The 24960-nt window shown below is 41.5% G+C and overlaps 1 protein-coding gene across 1 annotated transcript in view; it reads right to left on the reverse strand.

Annotated features, from left to right (window-relative positions):
- Positions 1–1835: 1835 nt before the first annotated feature.
- The window catches only part of LOC146338590 (phosphatidylinositol-binding clathrin assembly protein-like), a 60972-nt gene continuing 37847 nt past the window's right edge, over positions 1836–24960 (reverse strand). Inside the window, exons 10-20 of the mRNA XM_084814103.1 lie at positions 24793–24916; positions 24012–24148; positions 22302–22405; positions 19195–19341; positions 18612–18722; positions 14809–14925; positions 14678–14708; positions 11795–11915; positions 9331–9387; positions 8203–8310; positions 1836–2318 (exon numbers count right to left, since the gene is read on the reverse strand). Of these exons, the coding sequence (XP_084670229.1) occupies positions 2304–2318; positions 8203–8310; positions 9331–9387; positions 11795–11915; positions 14678–14708; positions 14809–14925; positions 18612–18722; positions 19195–19341; positions 22302–22405; positions 24012–24148; positions 24793–24916 (1072 nt within the window). The 3' untranslated portion in view covers positions 1836–2303. The remainder of the gene's footprint in view (positions 2319–8202; positions 8311–9330; positions 9388–11794; positions 11916–14677; positions 14709–14808; positions 14926–18611; positions 18723–19194; positions 19342–22301; positions 22406–24011; positions 24149–24792; positions 24917–24960) is intronic.

Consider the following 24960-nt stretch of genomic DNA (forward strand, 5'->3'; position numbering starts at 1 on the left):
CACAACCTCTGAGATCAAACATTTCTAGTTAGTTATTATAAAATCCATGTCATTTAAAACACATGTACTGGTCTAAACTGGATTGAAAAACCGAAAATTGGTTGGAAGCAAGATTATACAATCCTAAATGAGGATTAGTTGAATTAACTCACTAAAATATCAACTAAAATAAGGCCCGTAGGTAAGCTGCTCCAGCTTGTATAGGGCCACAATAAATATTGGTTTTGGACAAACCTGGAGAGTACATTAAAGCCAAAAGCCCTTGAAAATTCACTTTCCACATTTAATTACATGCATCCAGTTTATGTCTTTGCCAGTACATGTCCAAGATTTGGTCTAAAACATTTTTTCCACTTGCAACATTTAATCCATACAAAGTTAGTGGTTACAAATTGCAAACACATATGTAAAAAATGATTCTTTTTTAAAAAATCATGTTTAGTTTGACAAAACAAGTATATCCTTTTTGAAGCAAGCATTTTTTTTTACATTCTTGGCACAATATTAACAAACACAAAAGACACTTACAAAGAAAAGACCGGTTTCCTAGAATTTGACACAGCCTGATCCACAAAAGTACTTTTTGTTGCTGTAAACCCTTTTTCCAAGGAACAAGGGCCACAACTTGGCAAACACTTGGAAGAGTAAGCTCAAGTGCTGCATTTCAAAGTATTTTTTTGACTGAAGGGGGGCAAGCTTTATGAAAGAAAGCTATGTTGGCATTAACATATACCCTTTTTGCTGTTATTGCTGCTGTAATGGACTCAAGACAAGAAAATCATTGAGGCAGTGATATAAAGGGGACAACTGTTTTTTGTGACTCTTCTTCGGTAAAAAGGGGGGGGACCACATCCGTGTTCTTACAGTCTCCCTTCATAAATAAGCCCAGAATCCGATGTGTCAAATTACACAGTAATTTTTAATGTCATCCTCTCATTATTTTCGGGGTGGTGGTGGTTGGGTTGAAAGTCACGGACCATCAGGCTCTATTATCACACTTCTTATGCTCTCCCTACAGTGCAATAATATCTTACGTATCTTCAAGGTTAATCGTCTTTTTCAATACAAAAAGAAATTTGCGCTAAACTTCCTAAAGCAGTACAATATTTGCATTTTGAATGTGTTACAAAGGAAGAAAAAAAAGATTCTGCAGCATTGGAGAAATTTTGTACTTAAAGGTTTACAAATATTTACACTCCCTCCCCTCTCCCCCCCCACGAAAGTTCCTTTATGTAGTGACTGGGCTTAATTTTTTCCTTTTGCTCCCTCATCCACAACAAGGACCACAAACTATGCACAGGGGATAGAGGGGTTCAGGAATATAATTTTCCAGTTCTTAAAGTGCAGCACTGTAACTGATGAACAACTAAGAAAATGCTGATGCCCTGCATTTTAAATAAAGGGCAAAAAGCTTCCCAGACTCATTGCTGCTGGCTGCCTATGGACATTTTCTGGGACATGAAGGCGACTCTAGCTAGAGCCAGAAGCTATGCTGCTATCTGTACATAAGAGGCTGTATAAAGAAGTGCAGCTATCATAATCAATGCCAGGACTGCACACACTACTCTGTAACATACCGTTTTCCTCAGACTAGCATCAGACAGCGAGTCTCTGCCAAAGCATAGTTCTATCACTTGGCGAGGCAACACTCTGCTGAAATGCCAATTGACTAGTTCTCTGTAATGGCCTACATTTCGTTAAAGTTGATTCACAGCATTTAAAACTCACAGTACAAAATTTGTGAATTAGAGGAAGCTAGGTTAACATGAGAAAAAGTGGTCAGGTTTCACGCGATATTGGCATCTATGATAACGCAAGATTTATTCTTATCAGAGTACTTTTTGTATCAGGTACTCCTTAAGAGTATCTGAAAGGTTTATTGCTCAACTTCATTAAGTAGTGCCATAATTACATCAGCCACAGAGTTCAGGGAGAAAATAAATAGAAGTCTTATGCCCTCCACTAGTTTACCAGAGGCTAGCTGTCGGATGGAAATGCTGCAAAGGATTCCCAAGTAGGCTCTTCTTTAATAAGGGAAAGTCAGGATTTTCTTTTCATATTTCGCTGACTTTCATCTTCAAATACTTCAGCTTTCCACTGAAAACAGTCTTACACTATCCAAAACCAAACATGATTTCATAACATAGTGACTGTTATAACAAGAATCTTTAAAGCACAGCAATTCAAAGTAATTTATATTGTACGGGGAGCAGGTATGTGCCCTGGTGAAGACAGCAGTTTAAAAGTTCTGTCTTCTTTCTATCAATATTTGGTTGTCAAAGTGTCTTGCTGCTTTGGCAGTTCTACATAAACTGTATCTGTAACATAAGAAATCAAGTTTAATTTAAAGCTGTTAAATGTAACAAATATGCTCTAGCTACTCAATCATTTCACTAACACTTATTCTAATATTCTGACTGGGAGTGTGGGAAAAGTACTTAAGCTTCTTAGGGTACTGTGAACTACAAGCTCATCAAGTTTTAACACCTAAATATTCATCACAATTGTAAAAACCTAGTACTTTACAAACTCTAGTAAAATACACAAGTGCATCTACTGTTAGGCAACCCATTTTTTCCCTGTTTTCAACTATAAGACAAAATCAGATGCTGCCATTAAATGAAAAGATACAAACAACTGGTTTGTTTCCAGCTAGCAACAGTTCTAAGCACAGTCAGCTGCTTAAACACCCATCGCTGAAGGAGCCATAACTACTGTTTTAGTTATGGAAAAAGGAGATTTTTAACAAACTCTTTTTGACTCACCCTGAAAGGGCTTTTTAAAACCCAGACTGCACAAAAGCATTCAGCTGCAAGTTTTGAAAAGCTGGCCTACAGGACAGGTTCCATTTTCTACATATATTTCATGAACCAAGGGGTGGGTTGGGGGTGGTATACATGAACAGACAGTTACAGAGGTATACTCTTCAAAGACATGTAGCCCGCAGGTTTCCCACATATGCTCTAGCCTTCCATATGCTACCTTTATCCTATTTCCTCCCAACTCCCGGTTGCTATTTCCTGCATAATGTTTCCCACTCACAGCATATCATCAACCTAACCCTTTCCTCTGGCTCCTTCCCCACACAAATACATCATAATCTCCCATTCTTTAAAAAAAAAAAAAAAACAACACCTGTAACCCAACCTACCTGTCTACCTACCATGTATATTCCCTTCTATCTTTTGTTTCCAAACTCTTGGAGTGTTCTGTTCACTATACTGTCTCAGTTTTCTTCCTTCCAGCTCCTCTCTCAACTGTACAATCTGGTTTGTCCTCTGTATTCCAGCAAATCTGCCTTCACGAAAGTTAGCCAGCCAGACAGCCAAAAAAGTGTCTAGTGTCCTAGTCATCCCAGCTACCTTCAATACAGTTGAACATCATCTTCTTGACTACCTTCCATGTCTATTATCTCTATAATTCTGTTCTCAGCTGGTTTTTCTTTTACCTATTAGACTATTTGTCTAAGAGGGGAGAGCTCCTGTTCAGCCTTCTCCCTCTCTCCCAGGGTTGCTCGGGGTTTTATCTGTGGTTCCCTCCTATCCTCTCCCTACTACACTGTCCCTTGGTGATCTCAAAGCACATGGCTTTGGTGCTACCTATGTGCTGATACCCCTTCATGGATCACTGCCTTGTTGTGGCGAAGGGGCTTGCGTAACTCAGTGAAGCCATAAGCTATGCCGTGCAGGGCCACCCAAGACGGACAGGTCATGGCAGAGAGTTCTGACAAAATGTGGTCCACTGGAGAAGGAAATGGCAACCCACTCCAGTATTCTTGCCAAGAAAACCCCATGGAACGTATCACAAGGCTAAAAGAGATGACGCCGGAAGATGAGCCCCTCAGGTCGGAAGGTGTCCAATATGCTACTGGGGAAGAGCAGAGGGTATTTCCAAGTAGCGCCAGAAAGAGTGAAGCGGCTGGGCCAAACCCGAAAGGACACTCAGCTGTGGATGTGTCTGGTGGTGAAAAGAAAATCCGATGCTGTAAAGAACAATATTGTTTAGGAACCTGGAATGTCAGATCAATGAATCAAGGTAAGCTGGAGGTGGTCAAACATGAGATGGCAAGATTGAACATCGACATCTTGGGAATCAGCGAACTAAAATGGACAGGCATGGGCGAATTTAATTCAGGTAACCATCATATCTACTATTGTGGGCAAGAATCCCTTAGAAGAAATGGAGTAGCACTCATAGTCAACAAAAGGGTGGGAAAAGCAGTACTGGGGTACAATCTTAAAAATGATAGAATGATCTCAGTACGAATCCAAGGCAAACCATTCAACATCACAGTAATTCAAGTCTATGCCCCAACCACTGAGGCCGAAGAAGCTGAGGTTGATCGGTTCTATGAAGACCTACAACACCTTCTAGAACTAACACCAAAAAAAGATGTCCTCTTCATCATAGGGGATTGGAATGCTAAAGTAGGAAGTCAAGAAATCACCGGGATAACAGGCAGGCATGGCCTTGGTGTACAAAATGAAGCAGGACAAAAGCTAATAGAGTTTTGCCAAGAGAACATGCTGATCATAGCAAACACTCTTTTCCAACAGCACAAGAGGCGACTCTACACATGGACGTCACCAGATGGTCAATATCGAAATCAGATTGATTATGTCCTTTGCAGCCAAAGATGGAGAAGCTCCATACAGTCAGTAAAAACAAGACCTGGAGCTGACTGTGGCTCAGATCATGAGCTGCTTCTTGCAAAATTTCGGCTTAAATTGAAGAACGTCGGGAAAACCACGAAACCGTTCAGGTATGACCTAAATCATATCCCTGATGAATATACAGTGGAGGTGAGGAATAGATTTCAGGGATTAGACCTGATAGACAGAGTGCCTGAGGAACTATGGACGGAGGTCCGTAACATTGTTCAGGAGGCAGCAACGAAATCCATCCCAAAGAAAAAGAAATGCAAGAAAGCCAAGTGGCTGTCTGATGAGGCTTTACAAGTAGCTCACGAAAGAAGGGAAGCGAAAAGCAAGGGAGAAAGGGGAAGATATATCCAACTGAATGCAGAGTTCCAGAGAATAGCAAGGAGAGACAAGAAGGCCTTCTTAAATGAACAATGCAAAGAAATCGAGGAAAACAACAGAATGGGAAAGACTAGAGATCTCTTCAAGAAAATTGGAGATCTCAAGGGAACGTTTTGTGCAAAGACGGGCATGATAAAGGACAAAGAAGGCAGGGACCTAACAGAAGCAGATGAGATTAAGAAGAGGTGGCAAGAATACACAGAAGAACTATACAGGAAAGATCTGAATGTCCCTGATAGCCATGATAGTGCGGTCACTGAACTTGAGCCGGACAGCCTTGAGAGTGAAGTCAAGTGGGCCTTAGGAAGCATTAGTAACAACAAAGCTAGCGGAGATGACAGTATTCCAGCCGAGCTATTTAAAATCCTAAAAGATGATGCTGTTAAAGTGCTGCATTCAATATGCCAACAAATCTGGAACACTCAACAGTGGCCACAAGACTGGAAAAGGTCAGTTTACATTCCAATTCCAAAGAAGGGCAACGCCAAAGAGTGTTCAAACTACCGCACAATTGCGCTCATTTCACATGCCAGCAAGGTGATGCTCAAAATCCTACAAGCTAGGCTTCAGCAGTATGCGAACCGAGAACTACTGGAAGTACAAGCTGGGTTTAGAAGAGGCAGAGGAACTAGAGATCAAATCGCCAACATTCGCTGCATCATGGAGAAAGCAAGAGAATTCCAGAAAAACGTCTATTTCTGCTTCATTGACTACGCTAAAGCCTTTGATTGTGTGGATCACAACAAACTGTGGCAAATTCTTAAAGTGATGGGAGTACCAGACCACCTTACCTGTCTCCTGAGAAACCTGTACGAGGGTCAAGAAGCAACAGTAAGAACCAGACATGGAACAACCGATTGGTTCAAAATTGGGAAAGGAGTACGACAAGGCTGCATATTGTCACCCTGCTTATTTAACTTATATGCAGAGTACATCATGAGAAATGCCGGGTTGGATGAATCAGAGGTCGGAATTAAGATTGCTGGGAGAATTATCAACAACCTCCGATATGCAGACGATACCACCCTAATGGCAGAAAGCAAAGAGGATCTCAAGAGCCTCTTGTTGAGGGTGAAAGAGGAGAGTGCAAAAGCTGGTTTGAAACTCAACATTAAAAAAACGAAGATCATGGCATCTGGCCCCATCACTTCCTGGCATATAGAAGGGGAAGAAATGGAAGCAGTGACAGATTTTACTTTCTTGGGCTCCAAGATCACCGCAGACGGTGACTGTAGCCATGAAATTAAAAGACGCTTGCTCCTTGGGAGGAAAGCTATGGCAAACCTAGACAGCATAGTAAGAAGCAGAGACATCACCTTGCCGACAAAGGTCCGTCTAATCAAAGCTATGGTTTTCCCAGTAGTAATGTATGGCTGTGAGAGCTGGATTATAAGGAAGGCTGAGCGCCGAAGAATTGATGCTTTCGAACTGTGGTGCTGGAGAAGACTCTTACGAGTCCCCTGGACTGCACGGAGGTCAAATCAGTCCATCCTAAAGGAAATCAACCCTGAGTGCTCATTGGAAGGACAGATACTGAAGCTGAAGCTGAAATATTTTGGCCACCTAATGCGAAGAGAAAACTCTCTGGAAAAGACCCTGATGCTGGGAAAGACTGAAGGCAAAAGGAGAAGGGGACGGCAGAGGATGAGATGGCTAGATAGCATCACCAATGCAATGAATATGAACTTGAGCACGCTCCGGGAGAGAGCGCAGGACAGGAAGGCCTGGCGTACTATGGTCCATGGGGTCACGAAGAGTCGGACACGACTGAACGACTGAACAACAACAACAATGTGCTGATAATTCCCAGCTTTATTCTCCACCCCAGATCTTTTCCCTTCTATTCAGTGGTGTTATATCCCTGCTCAACCATCACCCACCAACCCTACCACCCTCATCTGCTCAAACCATCTTCTGCTCTCACACTACTCTTCTGGAGTAGTGGAAACAGTAGGGACTGGTAACAAAGCCCTGTGAGGAGAGACTGAAAGAACGACATGTTTAGATTTGAGAAGAGAAGACCGAGGGGAGATAGGATAGCGCTGTTCAAGTACTTGAAAGGTTGTCACAGACAGGAAGGCCAGGATCTTTTCTCAATCATCCCAGAGTGCAGGACATGGAATAATGGGCTCAAGTTACAGGAAGCCAGATTCCGGCTGAACATCAGGAAAAACTTCCTGACTGTTAGAGCAATATGACAATGGAACCAATTCCCTGGGGAGGTGGTGGGCTCTCCCACACTGGAGGCGTTCAAGACGAGGCTGGACAGCCATCTGTCAGGGATGCTCTGACTTGGATTCCTGCATTGAGCAGGGGTTGGACTCGATGGTCTTATAGGCCCCTTCCAACCCTACTATTCTATGATTCTTCCCATTCTCCCTTGATGCTCCTTATACCTGGAACTCCCTTCCAGAACCCATACATGGAGTCCCTGCCCTCTCAAAATCCATGAAGCCTTTGGTTAACCTCTTAGTCCTCATTCCTAACTGTCACTCTGCGCAAGTATGTTTTAGCTGTATTTGCTCTCATTCACCCCTTTTCACCCTTTCCTTGGCCTGCTCCATACACACCCCTCATTTTATTACCCTTGCTTCTCCCTTCCCCCCTACAATCCACAATGCTTGTTTCCAGCATTGTGGAAATTTAAACCGTAAGATCCGGTTTATATTTCTTGCTCAGAAGCTCTCCTGCTAATTCTCCAAGTTGATTGCTTCTTTCCTGCAAGCTCACATATGCAATTTTAATACGTGACCTGAATGCTGATACATGTACAGTAAACCAGGATATAAGCTGGCACCAGAAATGTAGAAAAGTGAGAACTGTCACCTGTGTAACTCTCTGAATATAGCTGACCAAGCTTTATCTGTAACCATCTGAATTCTCAGTCTCTGCCTGCTTGGACATCTACCTTACAGTCTTTTATGAGACTGTAAGAGAATATACTGATATCCTTTCCAACACACCAGAGGCACTATATAAATAGTAATGACAATGACATACCTCAAGAGCTAACAGGAATGGGATAGAATATTTTTTAAAATCTGACCAAACAGAAAGTGTCAGCTAAGAACTTAAGCAGCATGAAATGTGGAGCTTGTGGCAAGATACCAGTATGCAAAAATTCTAAAACATTTCATGTTCACATTAAGGAAACACCAACCTGTGTTCCAGAGATAGGTGCAAAGGGATTTGTTGGCCTTAGACCTGTTTGTGTATAAATCATAGGCTGGGGTGCCATAATAGGTGTAGCTCCAATCTGACTAGGTACCTGCATGACAGAAAGAAGACGACATGAAGCCACTGATTGCCCTCTTGGCTTGAAAACGATGGCTTAATCCAGACAGTCATGTATGCGCCAAACAAATGTGTACAGCTGAGTTTTCAAATCAGAAAATTTCTTCTCCCTTTCAGCAGCTTCCCCACAATAAACTGCTTAAGCTCCCGAGTCCTGAGTGTGAGAACTGCTAACAAGACTCTAGTTAATACAGTGTGTCTACTATTGAAATGGCTAATGTCTGCATTCTCCAGTGGATTGCAGGTTATAAAAACATATCCAGTAAAAACCATAAAAACAGATTGCCAATTAAAATAAATAAAAATAAAACTTATCATTAAAATCCAATGGCCCTTAAATGGCGTTTAAGGAAACGCCAGTGAAAACAAGTGTGCCTTTAAAGCTTTCCTAAAGACCTGCACAACAGAGGCCTGACAAACCCCTAATGGAATTTGATTCAAGAGGTTCAGAGCCACCACTGAGAAGGCCTTCTCCCTTCTCCTCACCAGCCTATCCACCCTTAGTGGTGGGCAGGTGAGACGGGCCTCTGTTGATGTTTGCAAGCTAACATTTGGTGCTTTTCAACACTCCATAGTGCTCTGGATGGCATTTTTTCACATCAAATTCCCCCCCCCCCCGTATTTTGGGGGGCAGCGGGGGCTGCATACGACCCATGTGCCACGTGTTGGCCACTCCTATCACATAGCAACAAGGGCAGTTATAAATACAGGAGTTCAGATACAGCCTAAGTATTTTGTCTCTTTGGATTTTGTATACATAGATTTTTGTAAGTGTTGACTATACTACAACTTGAAAACATTTTTAACGTTCCTTATTTTTATTTCCTTAGCCACAGCAGAGGCTTTTCAGACCACACCGTGATGTAAACTGTAACAGGACGATCAAAGAATTAGCTGTTGTATCAGTCTGGCTTCTGCAAATGAAGTTACACGAAATTTTAAACAGATGATTTCTACTCTGGAATACGCAAATACGAACAGTGAATAGCCTTACCAGTCCATACACAGGCACTTGAGGTGAATTCACTGGGTAGGTCACTGGAGCAGGCACCTTTGATAGTAGAAAAGAAAAAAAATAAGAACAGGTAACAAATGCAGGTAATATTTGGCTACAACCTCTACTGATAAGACTGTAAAAATGGTACAAAACACATCTCATGTTGTAGAGTACTTAAAACAGATGCCAAGCTCATAGGAAAATAACTTGCATATCCAGGATAAGGCACTCTGTTCTGTCAGAGCAAAAAAAGCAAGGACAGAAAATTATTGGGAGAAGCATAATACCAAATGTAGAATGACTTTAGTCAGGAACAAGACAAGCCAGTCTTGAAGGGCTAGTCTTGAGTAACAAAAATATCCAGAGCACAGGGGAAGAGACTAAATGCTACCACCTTTGTCTCTGTTGGAGCCTTGAGAATGGCACAAGAATGAGGAAGTAGGGCATGGGAGCTTTAAGAAAACTGGTTGCTATTTCCTGCACTTGGTACTTTTGGGGTAGCTGTTTGCAAGCTGCATTGTTTGTTAATGCCTCGAGGCATTAGAAAGGTTCTGGCATACACTTTACTGATGAATAACAATTGATATTGTGTTTAATTGTTGATATTTCTTATTTTGTAATTAATTTTAAATGTTATACTATTTATTCATTCATTCATTTCATTTCAATACCGCCCAATAGCCAAAGCTCTCTGGGCGGTTCACAAAAATTAAAACCAAACAACACACAATAAAACAATTTAAAATATATAGAACACTAAAAGCACAATTATACTGTTTATACTGTTTATACTGTTATTATACTGTTAGTAATAGCGAAACAAATTATTTGGGTTGTTTATTATTGTAATGATGTACTATTGCAATTGATGTACTGGTATGCATTTTTGTTTTTGTATTGCTTTGTGTTGGGAACTACTTTGTGGAAAGTCAACACATCTCAGGATCCTATTAAAAAAATCAGTCCAAGAAGAAATACAGAGCTAGTTGGGCTGTGGTCCAGAGACACATATGCACCAGGGTTTACAAGGTCATTTCTCTTCAGCTGCTCCTCCAAATCTTTTTTACTCCCAAAAATATTATATGAATCCATGTAATAAGGAGAAACACTATGGCAGCTTTTAAAATAAGCTTACAAGAGTTACTAGTCTGCAAGAATTCTTTTACTAGCCTGCTTTTTGTTCATAAGGAGGGCTGGTGGAAGAGGAATCAAAAACTCTTTCCCTCCTTCAGCAGCCTACTTACTTGCTTCGATGCAATTCCTTGTGACCTATCTTGACCAAAAGCAGTTAAATAGAAGGCTACAGCATGACTTCTGTACACATAACTCTTCTCCTGCTCTCCTCGCTGTACATGTTCCCATTCCATTAATTTAATGGCAAACTATCTGAACTGGCAAAATATGGCTTGCAGTTACCCACCATACCAGAATCACAAACCATGCTTTGACTGTGGTTTACAATTTGGTTTGGAGAGCAAGTGCAAAGTTGGGTATGTTGGATGAAATCATTACTATAGTCTGCACTACAACAGCAATAAATAGTTCAAAGAACAGAAGGGTAAGAGAAAGCAGAGAATCCTGAGGTTTACTTTTTTTTTTTTACTGCAGCTTTATCCCAAATACAAAAATATGGACCCAGCTTGCAAGTCGTGGTGGAAAACTGTAGTTTAATTAACCAATTATTCATGTGCCACTGCCATTCTGAATATGCATCCTCCATGACATGCAAACACAGACACTATGGGTTAATCATGGGTTAAACAACCCAAAGTTAACCTACAATTAGTTGTTAGGTTAACTTTGGGTTGTTTAATCCACAATTAACCCATAGTGTCTGGGTTCGCACATCACAGAGTAACCACTGATTGGAGGTTGCATATTTAAAATGGCAGCAGCACATGCCTGGCACATACCACGGCAAATCATGGGTTACTTAACCCACGATTTGCTGCTGTTACGTGTGAACAGAGCTATAGTTTTCTATGAGCTATACATCACAGCCCCAAGGGAGTCTCAAAAGCAGGTGTACATTATTCTGTATGGTGTGTATGTTGGGGTGTGTGTGTGTGTGTGTGTGTGTTAAGAATTCCACTAGACTAGTGCAGACCCCTTGCATTAAGCTAAGCAGCTCTTTGAATCCTGGTTAATATTTTTTTTATCACCCAAATGCATTGAAAACACACAGTGAATTTCATCCTGCAGGCACTAAAGTGGCTATCCAGGCATTGAAGGGCTACTATTTTATACGTTATATAAGATAAGATGTACTGTAACCTCCAATTTATTTAGTGCCGCAATCCTCTCTCTTAATATTCTATAATTTCATGCCAATACCCTAACTGTATGCTCCTTTCAGAAAGTGGAATATTTACAAGAATGTTTAGAAGGTTATGAAATCTGGAGGAAAGGCAAAACACACACAAAAATTAAAGTTTGAATCTTTCAACACAGAAGATGTTACCATCTGTGGAGCAGGAGGAACAGGGACAGTATTCCACGTAGTTGAGGTGCTTGTTTTTGCTTGCCAGTTGGTTCCACCAGTAAGTTTCTTCTCTGTAGGCTGATTCCACTGCATATCAGATCTAAAAGTGAATTATACAGCTGAGCTTACACAACTAAAAGGATACTGCAATATGAAATACTGTTCTGCTAGCCACCAAGTTTATTTATTTATTAAATTTATTAATCGCCCATCTGACTGGTCACCCAGCCACTCTGGGCGATGTACAACCCACCATAAAACAATTTAAAACAATAAAATTTTACCATAAACATTTTTTTTTAAATACCCTAACCCACCCCAAATGCCTGCCTGAACAACCACATTTTTAATGCACGACGGAAGCTCATTAAAGAGGGGGCATGACGGAGTTCCCTAGGGAGGGAGTTCCACAGAGTGGGGGCCACCACAGAAAAGGCCCTCTCCCTGGTCCCCACCAATCTAGCTGTCCTGGCTGATGGGACAGAGAGAAGGCCATCCGAGGCTGATCTTGTTAAGCAGCCTGTCTGGTGTTGCTGGAGGTGCTCCTTAAGATAGGCTGGGCCGGAACCATATAGGGTTTTAAAGGTCAAAACCAACACCTTGAATTTGGCCCGGAAAACAACTGGTAACCAGTGCAACTCCTTCAGCACTGGAGTGATGTGATCTCGCCGGCGGCTGCCTTTAATCAGGCGAGCTGCCGCGTTCTGTACCAGCTGCAGCTTCCGAACCGTCTTCAAGGGTAACCCCACGTAGAGCGCATTACAGTAGTCTAAATGAGAGGAGACCAGGGCATGTACTACCGATGGGAGCAGATGGTCGGGAAGGAAGGGGCGCAGCCGCCGTATCAGATGGAGTTGATACAGCGCTGTCCGGCTCACAGCTGACACCTGAGCCTCCATGGACAGCTGGGAGTCCAAAATGACCCCCAGGCTGCGACCTGGTCTTTCAAGGGTAGCCGTACCCCATTCAACACCAGGTCAACATTCCCCAGCCTCCTCTTGTCTCCCACCAAAAGTACCTCGGTCTTGTCAGGGTTCAGCTTCAGCTTATTCCTCCCCATCCAGCCACTCACCGTCTCCAGATATTTGGTCAGGGATTCTACGGCCAACCTTGGTGAAGATTTGAATGAGAGGTAGAGCTGCGTGTCGTCCGCATATTGATGACACCGCACCCCAAACCTCCTGATGATAGCCCCCAGTGGGTTCACATAGATGTTAAATAGCATCGGGGAGGGGATGGAACCCTGTGGCACCCCACAAGTAAGTGGCCACGGGTCCGAAACCTCCTCTCCCAGTGCTACCCTCTGGTACCTGCCGGAGAGGAAGGACCGGAACCACCGCAATACAGTGTCTCCAATGCCCAACCCCTCCAGGCGGTCCAGGAGGATACCGTGGTCAACGGTATCAAAAGCCGCTGAGAGGTCGAGGAGAACAAGGAAGGAGCATTCTTTTACTTGCCACTTTCATCACACTCCATATGCCTCAATTTTGAAAAATATTACACATACCAATCACTAACACCCAGGTTCACACTACACATTAGCCCACCATGGGTTATTGTGTTGTTTGAATGCAGCACGTTTTCTGCAGGGTGGCTTGTTAACCATGCAGTGTGGTTTATTTTTCTCCAACAGCCACCTTGAGAAACCATGGCTAGTTGTTGGGTTGTTCAAGGTAGTTAACAAGCCACACTGCATGGTTAACGAGAAACCCCATGGAAAACGCGCTGCATTCAGACTACACGATAACCCACAGTTCAACAACCCACACTGGGTGGGTTAGTGTGTTGTGTGAACCTAGCCTATTTAATTCACAAACTGCACCCTCAGTTACTTCCCCCATTGTTTCAGGAAGTGCTTACTTCAGCAAATAACTTCACTAAAACTAGCCTGGCACGTAGGGGAGCCAAATGCCCTGTGAATTTCATGTTGCGTTAGCGCTATGGCTGCTGCTAAAGCGGTGAACAGCTCAGCTGATTTTCCACATCAGAAGCTGGTCTCATAAAGCAACTTGCAGATGGCTCAGGCAGATTTTAAACCAGTGAGGTTGAACCTCAGGCCTATCGGTCAAACCCAGTCCCCTGGCATTGCCAGATGGCCACGCCCCCTTCACCTGGCCCCACCTCCTTTCCCCTGATGGCAGATTACCGGCTGGTTTCCCAGCTCTTCCATGTTTCTCCCTCTTGCAAAATGCCTCTCCCATGACTTAGTTACTGGCAGTAAGAGCTTTAAGTTAAAATGTACCTTCGTTTTTGGCCTCTCCCACTTTCACCTTCAACCCTCTCCATCACTGGAATGTGGCCCCTGAGATCTTCTCCAAAACTGTATTCAGCCCTTGGGCTGAAACAGGTGCAACATCCCTGTTTTAACCCATGCCAGCCATCCCACTACCCAATCAAAAGAGAATTTTTAATAGCATGGTTATAATTCACACGAACCAGAAACATCTAAAGAAGGCAGCCGCCTTCTTGGTGGCACCCTACACCCCATGCGTGAAGCAGGCTTCAGAAGATGCTCATAAAGTTTTTAAGAAAGAGACTGAGGTCACAGCACCAACAAGCAAATCCCATGTCTGATTTGCTTTTAAGCACAAATTGTATTTTGTATTCAGTGACATTCTATTTTAAACATCTTTTACTTTCGCCCTTCTTCAATACATTGCTTGGTTATTAATTGTGACAGAATACACATTTGTTAACTTTTAAATATTTAGAATTCCACTAGAAACACGTGGATATTTATTGTGATCAAAAGAAATTTGCAGCGTGGCAAAAGTTTTGTAAGCCTTTCATTTTCAACATTCAAATGATAATACTTTTAATTAAATCAGTTGAGACAGACAGCTATACAGATAAACATCTCACTTTTTGGATGGTGTTCCTCCAAAGCCAAGGTCTGTAACAAAACACATAGGAAGCATTTAATTAAGAATTCGGATTCCTTTATATAATAAGTATCTATAATTTTTTTTTTTAAATGAAGGCACTGCACATACTTCCTACGAGGTTAGCAAGTGAAGAGTCAAGGTCATCAGCCAAAATCTTCCCACTTTGCTGCCCAATTAAAGCTCCTCTCTGATTTTGTGTTGGTACTGTTGGCTGTAATACCTCATCTGTAAAATTAAAGACTGGGTAGAAAGGGGAGAACAGAAAATATTAAGCATGTTTATTAATTCTCAACTATAATTTCAACTAAGACAGAAACCAGGAGAAGATACTACCATCCAGAAATCTCCTACTCTCAATAAAACACGCACACGTGAGATCAGCTGTATGTACAGAAACTTGCTTATGCACATATAAATCTGAATCTATGTGGTGATGTTCACTGAAATGTCTGGTTGAGTGTTTCACTGAAGTTGATTGGCCCCACTAGTGATTATGAGCAACAGAGCGCTGGATGTTAGCCATTATTCGCTTTTTAAAGTTTTATGTGTAGCTTTCCTTTCAAAAGAGCTTACAGGCTAGACAAGATATAGTTTAAACCGTACATTATTCCTGGAAAAATTGATCCTAGACAAAATTTGAATGAGCTGCTGGAATGTGAAATTTACACTTCAAAGATTGAGATAGGAATTTTGGAGAGTTATCTTTAAAATGAATGTTAACACAAAAACCTCAACTTCCCCTTTGCACATGACTGTTTGACAGTTGCTCTTCCTTGGAGGCTTAAAATCAGAAAACAAAAAACCGCACACAAATATAAACTTTCCTGGGACTGGACTTCTGTTCCATGTCCCCACCCAAGCACCAAAAAAGAGGAAATGTTCAAAATGGGAAAAGAGAAAAGAGTATGTTCCAAGTCAGGAAATTCATATGGTCCCACGAGCTCCAATATGTATTCTGCTGTCTAATGGAGCTTACACATCTATTTCAAATGAAGGGATTTGATCTGGGCATGCATACCTTTGCATTCACAGATTCAGTCACTCCTTTGAAATGGACACAAGATTGAGCACTCATGAAATTCTGGAAGAGGGTATATGCGAGCATGAAAAGATAAACTTTTCTGGTTGACACAGTGAGCAGACTGCTCCTTGTACAGGAGCCTTCACAAATGTTCAGCGAGCAACATCTTGCTGTGGGCAACCTAAAAATGCCCAGCTGGCCTTATATGGAATTACAAGAGTCCTGCCTTTTGGAGGAAAATCCTGGAGCCCAGGAGTCTACCTCCTGAGCTGTCCTCTAGGCAATAGATCCTACCTCAAAAGGCTGTTTCAAGCCCAATGCGAATATCAAGAATAGTTGTCTTTACAATATAGAAATGAAACAGCATTATGAAATAAGTAATGCCGTTACCTACCCAATTCATAACTGGCATTGAAGCCATTTCTATAGACTATACTTAAATAATATTTTTAAAGCAAATAGTGCATGTATTATTTCAATGGACCTCTATATTTAAAAGTAAAAATTAAAACACTGCTCTTCGCAAAATAATAGAATCCCCCCCTTTGCCTTCTTGTCAAGGGCTCTTTGGAGGGCTCTCTCAGTCTAATCCAGTAGCTAAGTCTAGATGCAGACAAAGGGATTCTTTTCAAAGCTTTATTTTTTTTTTTTAACTTACAACTTTATAGGTAGCAACTAGATCTGAGCAGCAGCATCCCTATGCCCTAAGTTGGAACAGTTGGTCCCCATTTGAAAAGCAATTACTGGCAGACCCCTGAATATAAAGACTAGGGAGAATCCCTCCCCTTTTCCCTTGGATCCTCAACCGTTCTTTGAGCGCCAACCGGGCACTACGCCTCCTTTCTGCGCTCTCCATTTGGCGCCGCTCTCTGCGTCTGCGCCGCGCATCCAACCAGTCTGCTATCGGTGCTGGGTCACTCTCTGGACTGCTTTCTAATTTAGGAATGTGGGTGGGAGGAATCTCTGTCAGCTGCGGGCCCTGGGAAAAAGGGGCGCGCTCCTCTCCCAGGAGCGACTGCTCTTCTTCCGAATCAGAACTACTCTGGGATTCTATGGGCTCAGTGTCCACCCTGACACTTCTGACTATTCTCAGGATATGAAATTAGCCAACATAAAATAGAAGTTTCACTCCAAATGTTTTGAGATTAGGTTTGCAAGAACTACATACAGTACATACAGTAATCCTATTTTGTTTTTCCAAAGGCAAGAAATACATAATCCACAATTTAAATGCTGTACAGCACAATATTCTGCATGTTTACCCAGAAGTAAGCCCCATGCTGTTCAGAGGGACTGACATCCCAGGAAGTGTGCAGCCTTAAACTTGCAACCACTTTCTTTTTTTAAACTTACCCGTTGAAATCCGTGATCCAGAAGGCCACATTGAAAAATAATACCCAAAAAGATAAAAGAGAAGGACAATCATAATGTGTATTAGCTTAACAGGGCACAGAGTTAGATACTTGTTCTCTGGGAAGGCTAAATAATTCTAGACCACAATAAAATACAAAATTAAAACTACAAAAGTGCATAATTTTAAAAATGCTAATACATTACGGTGAATAAAGCTATTTAATACACAGTCAAAGCACAACTCAGTATGATCCATTCTCTCCATGCACGGACAGTATGCGAAGACAACGAGTGAGGGGTGAGAAAGTAGAAAAAGAGAGGGATTGGTCCAGCCTATTCTCTCCTCTTGTGGCTCAGACTCAGCACCTAATGGATATGCTCCCCAAGTACATCTTGCATCCCAGGCCGCTGAGCACAGGGGGCTCATGCCAGGAGCTGCTCTGCACATGGGCTTGAATTATAACATGTGTTCGGGGAAGGAAAGCCATGGCTAAGTGGCAAGTGATATGGGGGAATTGGCCAGGCTAGCTTATCTACTTGTTCCCGACTCCACAGCTTTCCATCTTGCATGAATGTGAAGCCTTTGCCCTCTACCCTCCATGTACAGAAGGAAAAGATCAGAGCTGCAGTTTGTGAAGCACCAAGAGCCAACCAAGAAACAAGCTCAAAGACTGCTTCTCAATCTCTGTATTCCAAAGGCACAAACCCTAGCTTGCGTAACTTGAGCAAACATTAGCAGATGGCCCTACCATGTTTCAGTTCCTCAGGAGATGAGAAACGGCAGTTCATAAAAGGCTTAGATTATAGGAAGATTTTAAGTCACTCTCAAGAACAGAAATGAAAATCTTAGCTGACAAATATACTTATTGCACAATAAATCAGCTTGAGTGCACATTGCATGAAATTCATTTTTGCTCTTCCAGAGTACAAGTAGGAATTATCTCACTTGTGCCGCATAGACATTGATGAACGGAGGATCTTTAAACTTTGAAAAGTCAGGGATCGGAGCCTAAAACATGATCTGGGCTGATGAATCATCTGCCATAAAAGTATTTCAGAAGCAACGAGGCTTTAACATTTGCAAGTTTAGTTTGAAAAACTGTAAGCCACAGTAAATCATTTTAGTATTTTACTTTACTAAGAGATAGTAAATCATCAATTGTAAGAGATAGTAAATCATTTCCAAGTGGAGAAGAGCTTTAAGCTACAATATACTGCTATTTCTGGTTATTTTGCCCCCATGCCTTTTGCCTTCAGCCCTGTCCACTGCTGGAATGCAGCCACCAAGAGCTTTGCTGAAATTCGGGCCCTGGTCTGAAAGCCATTCCCCACCCATTTTATACCTTCCTGGTGAGCATCTGGCTGGCCAAGATGGGCTTACCTCATCCACCAAGGCAATGTTTTAATAGGTTAACATTACATTAAAAATTATCTTATAAAAATACAAGTATTGGCTCCACTGCTCTATAAAACTAGAAATCTATGGCTTTAAAATGACACAGAAGCAGAACATTTGATACACATTAAGTAGCTTTACCCGGTGCAGTTCTAAACTCGGGTACTGAGGACTTTCCACCAAATACAGCATCAAAATCCACATTGATTGCTGAAGAGGCAGTTTTCTGAGATGCTGAATGAAGAGGATATCCTACAAATGTTAATAAAAGTATTAGAATTGTCATAATCAAACATAATATGCATCTGTAAAAGAAGTTAAAGATAATAATTGCTATCAATATTGCAAGGATAAATAAGTGGAAGTATATTGAACTTTACGACCAGTAAAATAACCTTTACAGAAAAAGACAGCAAAGACTAGGTTTAAGGAGGGTATCCAGAACCTATTGAATTATGGAACTTTAGAAAAGCAATCATGTGCACTCCCACTTTTCTTTTCTTTTTTTTAAGTACTATCAGAAACTTGGGTCAAATGCAAAACACACACTATAGTGTTCTACTTTCATTCCAAATTAAAATTGCCACAGTCATTTGTTTAATTAGGAGCTGCAATGTGGTTTTAACTTGAACTTAAACTTAAAGGCAGAAACCAAGTATCAATAAAATTAGATATTGGGATCATCGTTAGCATCTACTTGGAAATAAATTAGAGGATGTTTTACCACTGAACAGTTCCACTGTTTGTTTGGAGGCAAAGGCAGATGTCACAAAAGGGGTGGTAGTTTTTACAGCTTCTTCAACCGGCTTCATATCAAAGAGGTCCAGGTGGGGTGGAGACCCAACACAACCATTTGTGGATGAGAAAGGTCCTTTCGAATACAGCATTAGGTGGTAAGAAAGGGAAAGAAGAAAAAAACAGAACACAAGTAGTACTTGAGAGAAGACACACTGCACAGTCACGGCTTGGGGAATTCAGAGATTCAGAGTTACAAGGATTTAAAACAGTTTTGTGCATGACTGTTTTTCGCTGCGCTGTTCACCCAGGTTAATTTCGCTGAAATCCATACCAGTTTTGTCTTTTGTACACAAGGAACTCACTCAGCTTTGAAAACAGAATTCTTACACTGGAATATACTTCTGAATCTTTAAATCTAGCTAGTTGGTCAGAGAGCCATTTATTTCTGCTTGACCCTCGCTGGCTTGCTCACAAAGTTATATTATAGTTAGGGTACATATGCAGTTCAACTGGCAGTGATGTGGGCTGGAAAAGTTTCTGGAAAAGTTCTTTCAGTGCTTTATTTTTCCATGGAAAATTTTCCATTTCATAAGTTCATTAGTAACAATGAACGGACTCAATTGCAAATACAGTATTAGGCAAGCTTGGCAATTTCTAAGTTGTAATTAATGTTTTTCATGCAATTATCCTTAGCAAGTATGCAACAGAATACGTATATGTCACTGAAACATGTTTCAGTGTGAAATGGAATTAATAACTTGTGACAGTGAAACTGTAAGTGCCTCAATAACCTCAGTGGAAGAGAGCTGAACTGTGTTGAAACAGATGGGTGGGTCTCAGCATATTATGCACAGTTCTTTAGTTGCTAAAATTATTAGTGTGTCAACAGTTTTCACTATCTTGTTTCCCCTTAAATTTAGACAACGGAAAGGAAATGCTATTGTCTTCAAAGTTTTGCAAATATTCCAGTAAAAATTACTACATAATACAACATTTAAATCACATTAGGTGTGCTTTAATTTTTCCCCTTCAAATATTTCAAGTCAAATATTTGTATTAGGACAAAAAATTAGCATGGAGTACATTTTTTAGTTTTGTATAAGTAAAATAAACATGCTAAATTAGACCTCTCTCTAGAGCTTGAGAAAATCTTCAAATGCAACTTACCCTGTGCAAATTAGCCAAATTTGCATAGGACCTTTCCCCAGAAAATGTTCTATTTTAATAATTTCTGAAAAACCCACAGCGCTATTAACCGGTTGTTCAGATGCTACTTCCCACCCTCACCTCTAGGCATAATAAGATCATATGTAAACATGAATGCTCAAGTTGGAAAATTCTGCACTCAAAAGGACACTGGATCCGTCAGCTTGAACTTTAACTTCTACATGCAACTAGAGACCTGGGGATGAAGTATCTGAACCAGATGTCTACTACAGATCTCACTAGGCATAGAATTGGGGAGTGTCTGAAAAACCACTGCCTTGAGAAAGGTACTACAGTAGGACACTTTTAACTCCCCTGCCCCTTGAAGCTTGGGACCTGGAAGTCTGCAACACAACAGCAGCTAACGTTCTAGTGCAGAGGAAGCCAAGGTTTAGGTGCAGCAGGCTTTGAGAATTCCATCCCCACTTTATATCTGAAGCAGACTCAGATCACCAGTCAGGGATGAATCCGTGTTCACAGAATGCAAGCTGTATTCATTCGTGTACATCTGCGTGTGCATGTGCAGTATGTGTGTGCGTGTCTATAAAATTTGTGCACATGACTAATTAGAGTGCTAATAAAATGAAGCCATTCAAGTTATAGTTCAAGTTATGAGTTTGTATTTTGGCATTGTTTTAATTTTTGTATATTTTAAGGCTATGGCCAACCTAGACAGCATAGTAAGAAGCAGAGACATCACCTTGCCGACAAAGGTCCGTCTAATCAAAGCTATGGTTTTCCCAGTAGTAATGTATGGCTGTGAGAGCTGGACTATAAGGAAGGCTGAGCGCCGAAGAATTGATGCTTTCGAACTGTGGTGCTGGAGAAGACTCTTAAGAGTCCCCTGGACTGCAAGGAGGTCAAATCAGTCAATCCTAAAGGAAATCAACCCTGACTGCTCATTGGAAGGACAGATACTGAAGCTGAAGCTCCAATATTTTGGCCACCTAATGCGAAGAGAAAACTCCCTGGAAAAGACCCTGATGCTGGGAAAGACTGAAGGCAAAAGGAGAAGGGGACGGCAGAGGATGAGATGGCTAGATAGCATCACGGATGCAATGAATATGAACTTGAGCACGCTCCGGGAGAGAGCGCAGGACAGGAAGGCCTGGCGTGCTATGGTCCATGGGGTCACGAAGAGTCGGACACGACTCAACGACTGAACAACAACAACAACATGTTGTATTTTATCTGTGAATTGTTGTGAACCGCCCAGACAGCTTTGGCTATTGGTACTATAGAAATGGAAATAATGATGATGATGATGATGCGGAAGCCAAATTTATAACAGCAGAACTCCTTGTAGATCAAACTTCTTCCCTAACGTAGTTCCAATGACAGGTATGCACACAGATGTTAGTCACCAATGAAAAGAGGCACAGTTACATTTATCTACAGAGCAAATATGACCCCTTGCCTCTCTGTCGTAGTTACACAATCTTCATTTACTATGAAAAACACGTTTATACCTAGTTAATCATTCAAAACAAAACACTGAGAACTCCCCTATCTAATGTACTCATCAGATCCCAGATCAGACCCCCTTCGTTTGCTGAAGTTTGTGATTCTCGCCAAACTAGTCAAAAGAACAACTCTCAGGTCCACAGAAACAGGGTATGTGTACAGGTCAACGAGGAAAGAAGCAAAGACAATCTGACATGTTTCTTGTAATGGGGGAAAATAAATGTGGAGCGTAGAAATAATTGTTATGATCTGCTCCGTGTTTCTCTGCCACAGCTGTTAATGAAGGTAAGAGAGAAGTAGATTTCATGTCAACAAATTAGCTGTGCATTCAGTTAAGCACAAATTAATTTGAAAAGATAAAGATAACTGACTCCTAGAATTCCAAGGCCTGTGAGTTCTGTTTAGCAGCAATAGTTAACTTACCTCCCCAGGCACTGCTTGCTGATGTTGCTATGGCTGGAGTACTCTGTACGGTTGGAACAAATGCAGGCTGAAGATCAAAGAGATCTGTAGAAAGGTTGGGCATGCTGAAAGTTTCAAGAAGAAGAATTTCACCTATACGAAGGCCATACTTGAGCAAAATGTGATCTATTATCCTCTTACGAACATCTGAAGGAGCTGAAGCTCAGACTCAGGCCTACAACTTCTAGAAATATCTGCATATACAAGTAGTGACAGCAGAAAATAAATATGCAACTTTGATTTATGACACACGTTTGGTTCGACAAATCATCTAAGATAGGCTGTATGTACTACAAGTATTTAAATGCTTGTAAGAACCCAATTCCACATCATTTTTCAGAGCATTTCAAAGCTCTGACAGCATTAGTTCCTGTGCTACAGAGCATTTCAAAGCTCTGACAGCATTAGTTCCTGTGCTATGTTCTACAGGTTTGCTTTGGGCCTCACTTTTGTGGCCTTCGGCCAAACTGTGAAGACCTCCCTTTTCAAGAAGGCCTTTGGCCTCCTATTTTACTGCACCTTTTCAGTAACTGGTTTTATTGGATCATTTTACTCTGCGACTGGTTTCAGTATTTGTTCTCCGGCTTTTATTTATTTTTATTATTTAACACTATCTTAGGCCACCTTAAAGGATGGGACCCTCCCAAAGCGACATACACGATGAAAACAATGCAAAAAATAAAATAATATAAATAAAAATAGTTTTGTTTTTTAAAGGCCAGTGAAAACAGATGGGTCTTCAGAGCTTTCCTGAAGACCTGCGAAGAAGGGCCTGGACAAACCCCTGTGGGGAACTCATTCCAGAGGTGCGTGGCTAGCTTTGTTTCGCTATGTACAGATCTTGACATTCCATATTCTGTATATTACGGCTTTTGTTATAACCCATGGTCCAAACAAATTTAATCTAGTGTGAAGCAGTCTCTGCTGGCTGCTCCACCTTGGGTTACCAGGATCAGCAGCCGAGTCCCTAGTTATCCACATTCTCCCTCACTGAAACAATGGCCTTGGGGAGAAAGAAATAAGGGAGGATTTAGGGACACAGACAATAACCTCGAGCTGATGTAGGTTTGTGTAGAGTTTGTATAATGCCAAATAGCAGAGCATCTGATAATCAGCTGAATTCTTCCCATTAAAAAAAACTGTTAAAGGGAGAATGGATTGTTAAATACTCGTGCAAATGAAATCAAATGCTTTTGGGGGGAAATGAATGACTCAATCCTAATTATTCAATTGGTTGGTTATAAAGCTGTTTGTGAGGGGGAGAAGAAAGGAGAAAATGTCTTTTGTTTTTGTAGCACTATGGTCAAGTTTCTCTTCAGCAAGCAGCAAATGAGATTCTACAACACTTATGCAAAAGAAGTGCTTGCCCTGCACCGCAATTTCCACAAGATGTCCTGGGTTTCCACTTGTAAATACATAAAATTGGAATGAAATAGTGAAACACAAAGCAGACAAACACCTGATGAGTGTCTGGACTTAAAAAGCATACTCAAAAGTTAGTAACCTTTATTTCTATTGTTTTTTAAAAATGTAAATCTGTACTTAGGTTGCCTTCAAGGGTGGAACCCTCTCAAGTATACTTTCCAATGCCAAGAAGTTGTTTTAACTTGACGAATTAAGCTCCTGACTATAGGTTCTTTGTACCTGCTCTGGAATTGAAATAGCCCTCACCTATTGGTAGTTGGTGCAGGTGTTGCAAAGAGGTCAACAGCAGCATTGGTATTCACACTCTTCCCTGATAAAGTGCTCGGAGAGGCAGACGTAGGAGTAGAATTTGACACCACGGAAATCTCTCTCAATCGTTGTTCCTACAAAATATTTGTGCAAGATAGATTTACTAAGAAAAATTAAGTTTACACTGTGTTAGCATTTTCATACAGAGAATCCAAGTACACTGGAACCAAAACTTAACCACCTTGCAGAAATTAACCCACATCCCCATTCTACAGCATATTACAGGGCAATCCGGCAAGATGCCATTGCGTAACCCTTTTCCATTGAAACCTGTGGGACTGGCTTGTTCATGGCTTCGCTTGAAGGTTCTGAGGCAGCCAGAGCTAAGCACTTTCAAGTCCCACTGAATTCGATGGAGATTGCTTGGCTGTTTCCCCACTGAAATCAGTGGGATCTGAAAATGATTCCTTTGGCAGGACTTGTGAACCCAAACTGTAGAAAAGGCAACGTTTTATATACCGTGGGTAGAAATGAAGATGAAGGCTGTATCATATGGTCAATGATCTCAGCAACTCTGAACACACACACTACAACTCACCTTATGAAGATACAACCCACAAACTTACAATTGTAAGGCAAAACAGCAGTGCTGATATCAGCACAGTCAGGGATAATGGCAAAAGCGAAGCTCTTTCTTTCAGAGATCTATGAAAGGTTGCAGCCAGATCAGCTTCTACATTTTAGGCCAGCTCATATCCGAGAAACCCATAGGTAGTACCTTCAGTGCTTGCAGTCTAGCCTGCTCCTCCTCCAGTGCCTGCTGTTTCTCTCTTTCATCCATTTTACTGAAGGACATTCCCGTGTTGGCAAGTGTGGAAACTGCACTGGATAGAGTGCTTGCTCTGAAATTTTCAGAAAAGAGAGACATGTATGCGCGCGCACACAC

This window comes from Heloderma suspectum, chromosome 9, assembly GCF_057233095.1.
Source record: "Heloderma suspectum isolate Gila_16-S chromosome 9, 16-S_ref, whole genome shotgun sequence".
Classification (NCBI taxonomy): Eukaryota; Metazoa; Chordata; class Lepidosauria; order Squamata; family Helodermatidae; genus Heloderma; species Heloderma suspectum.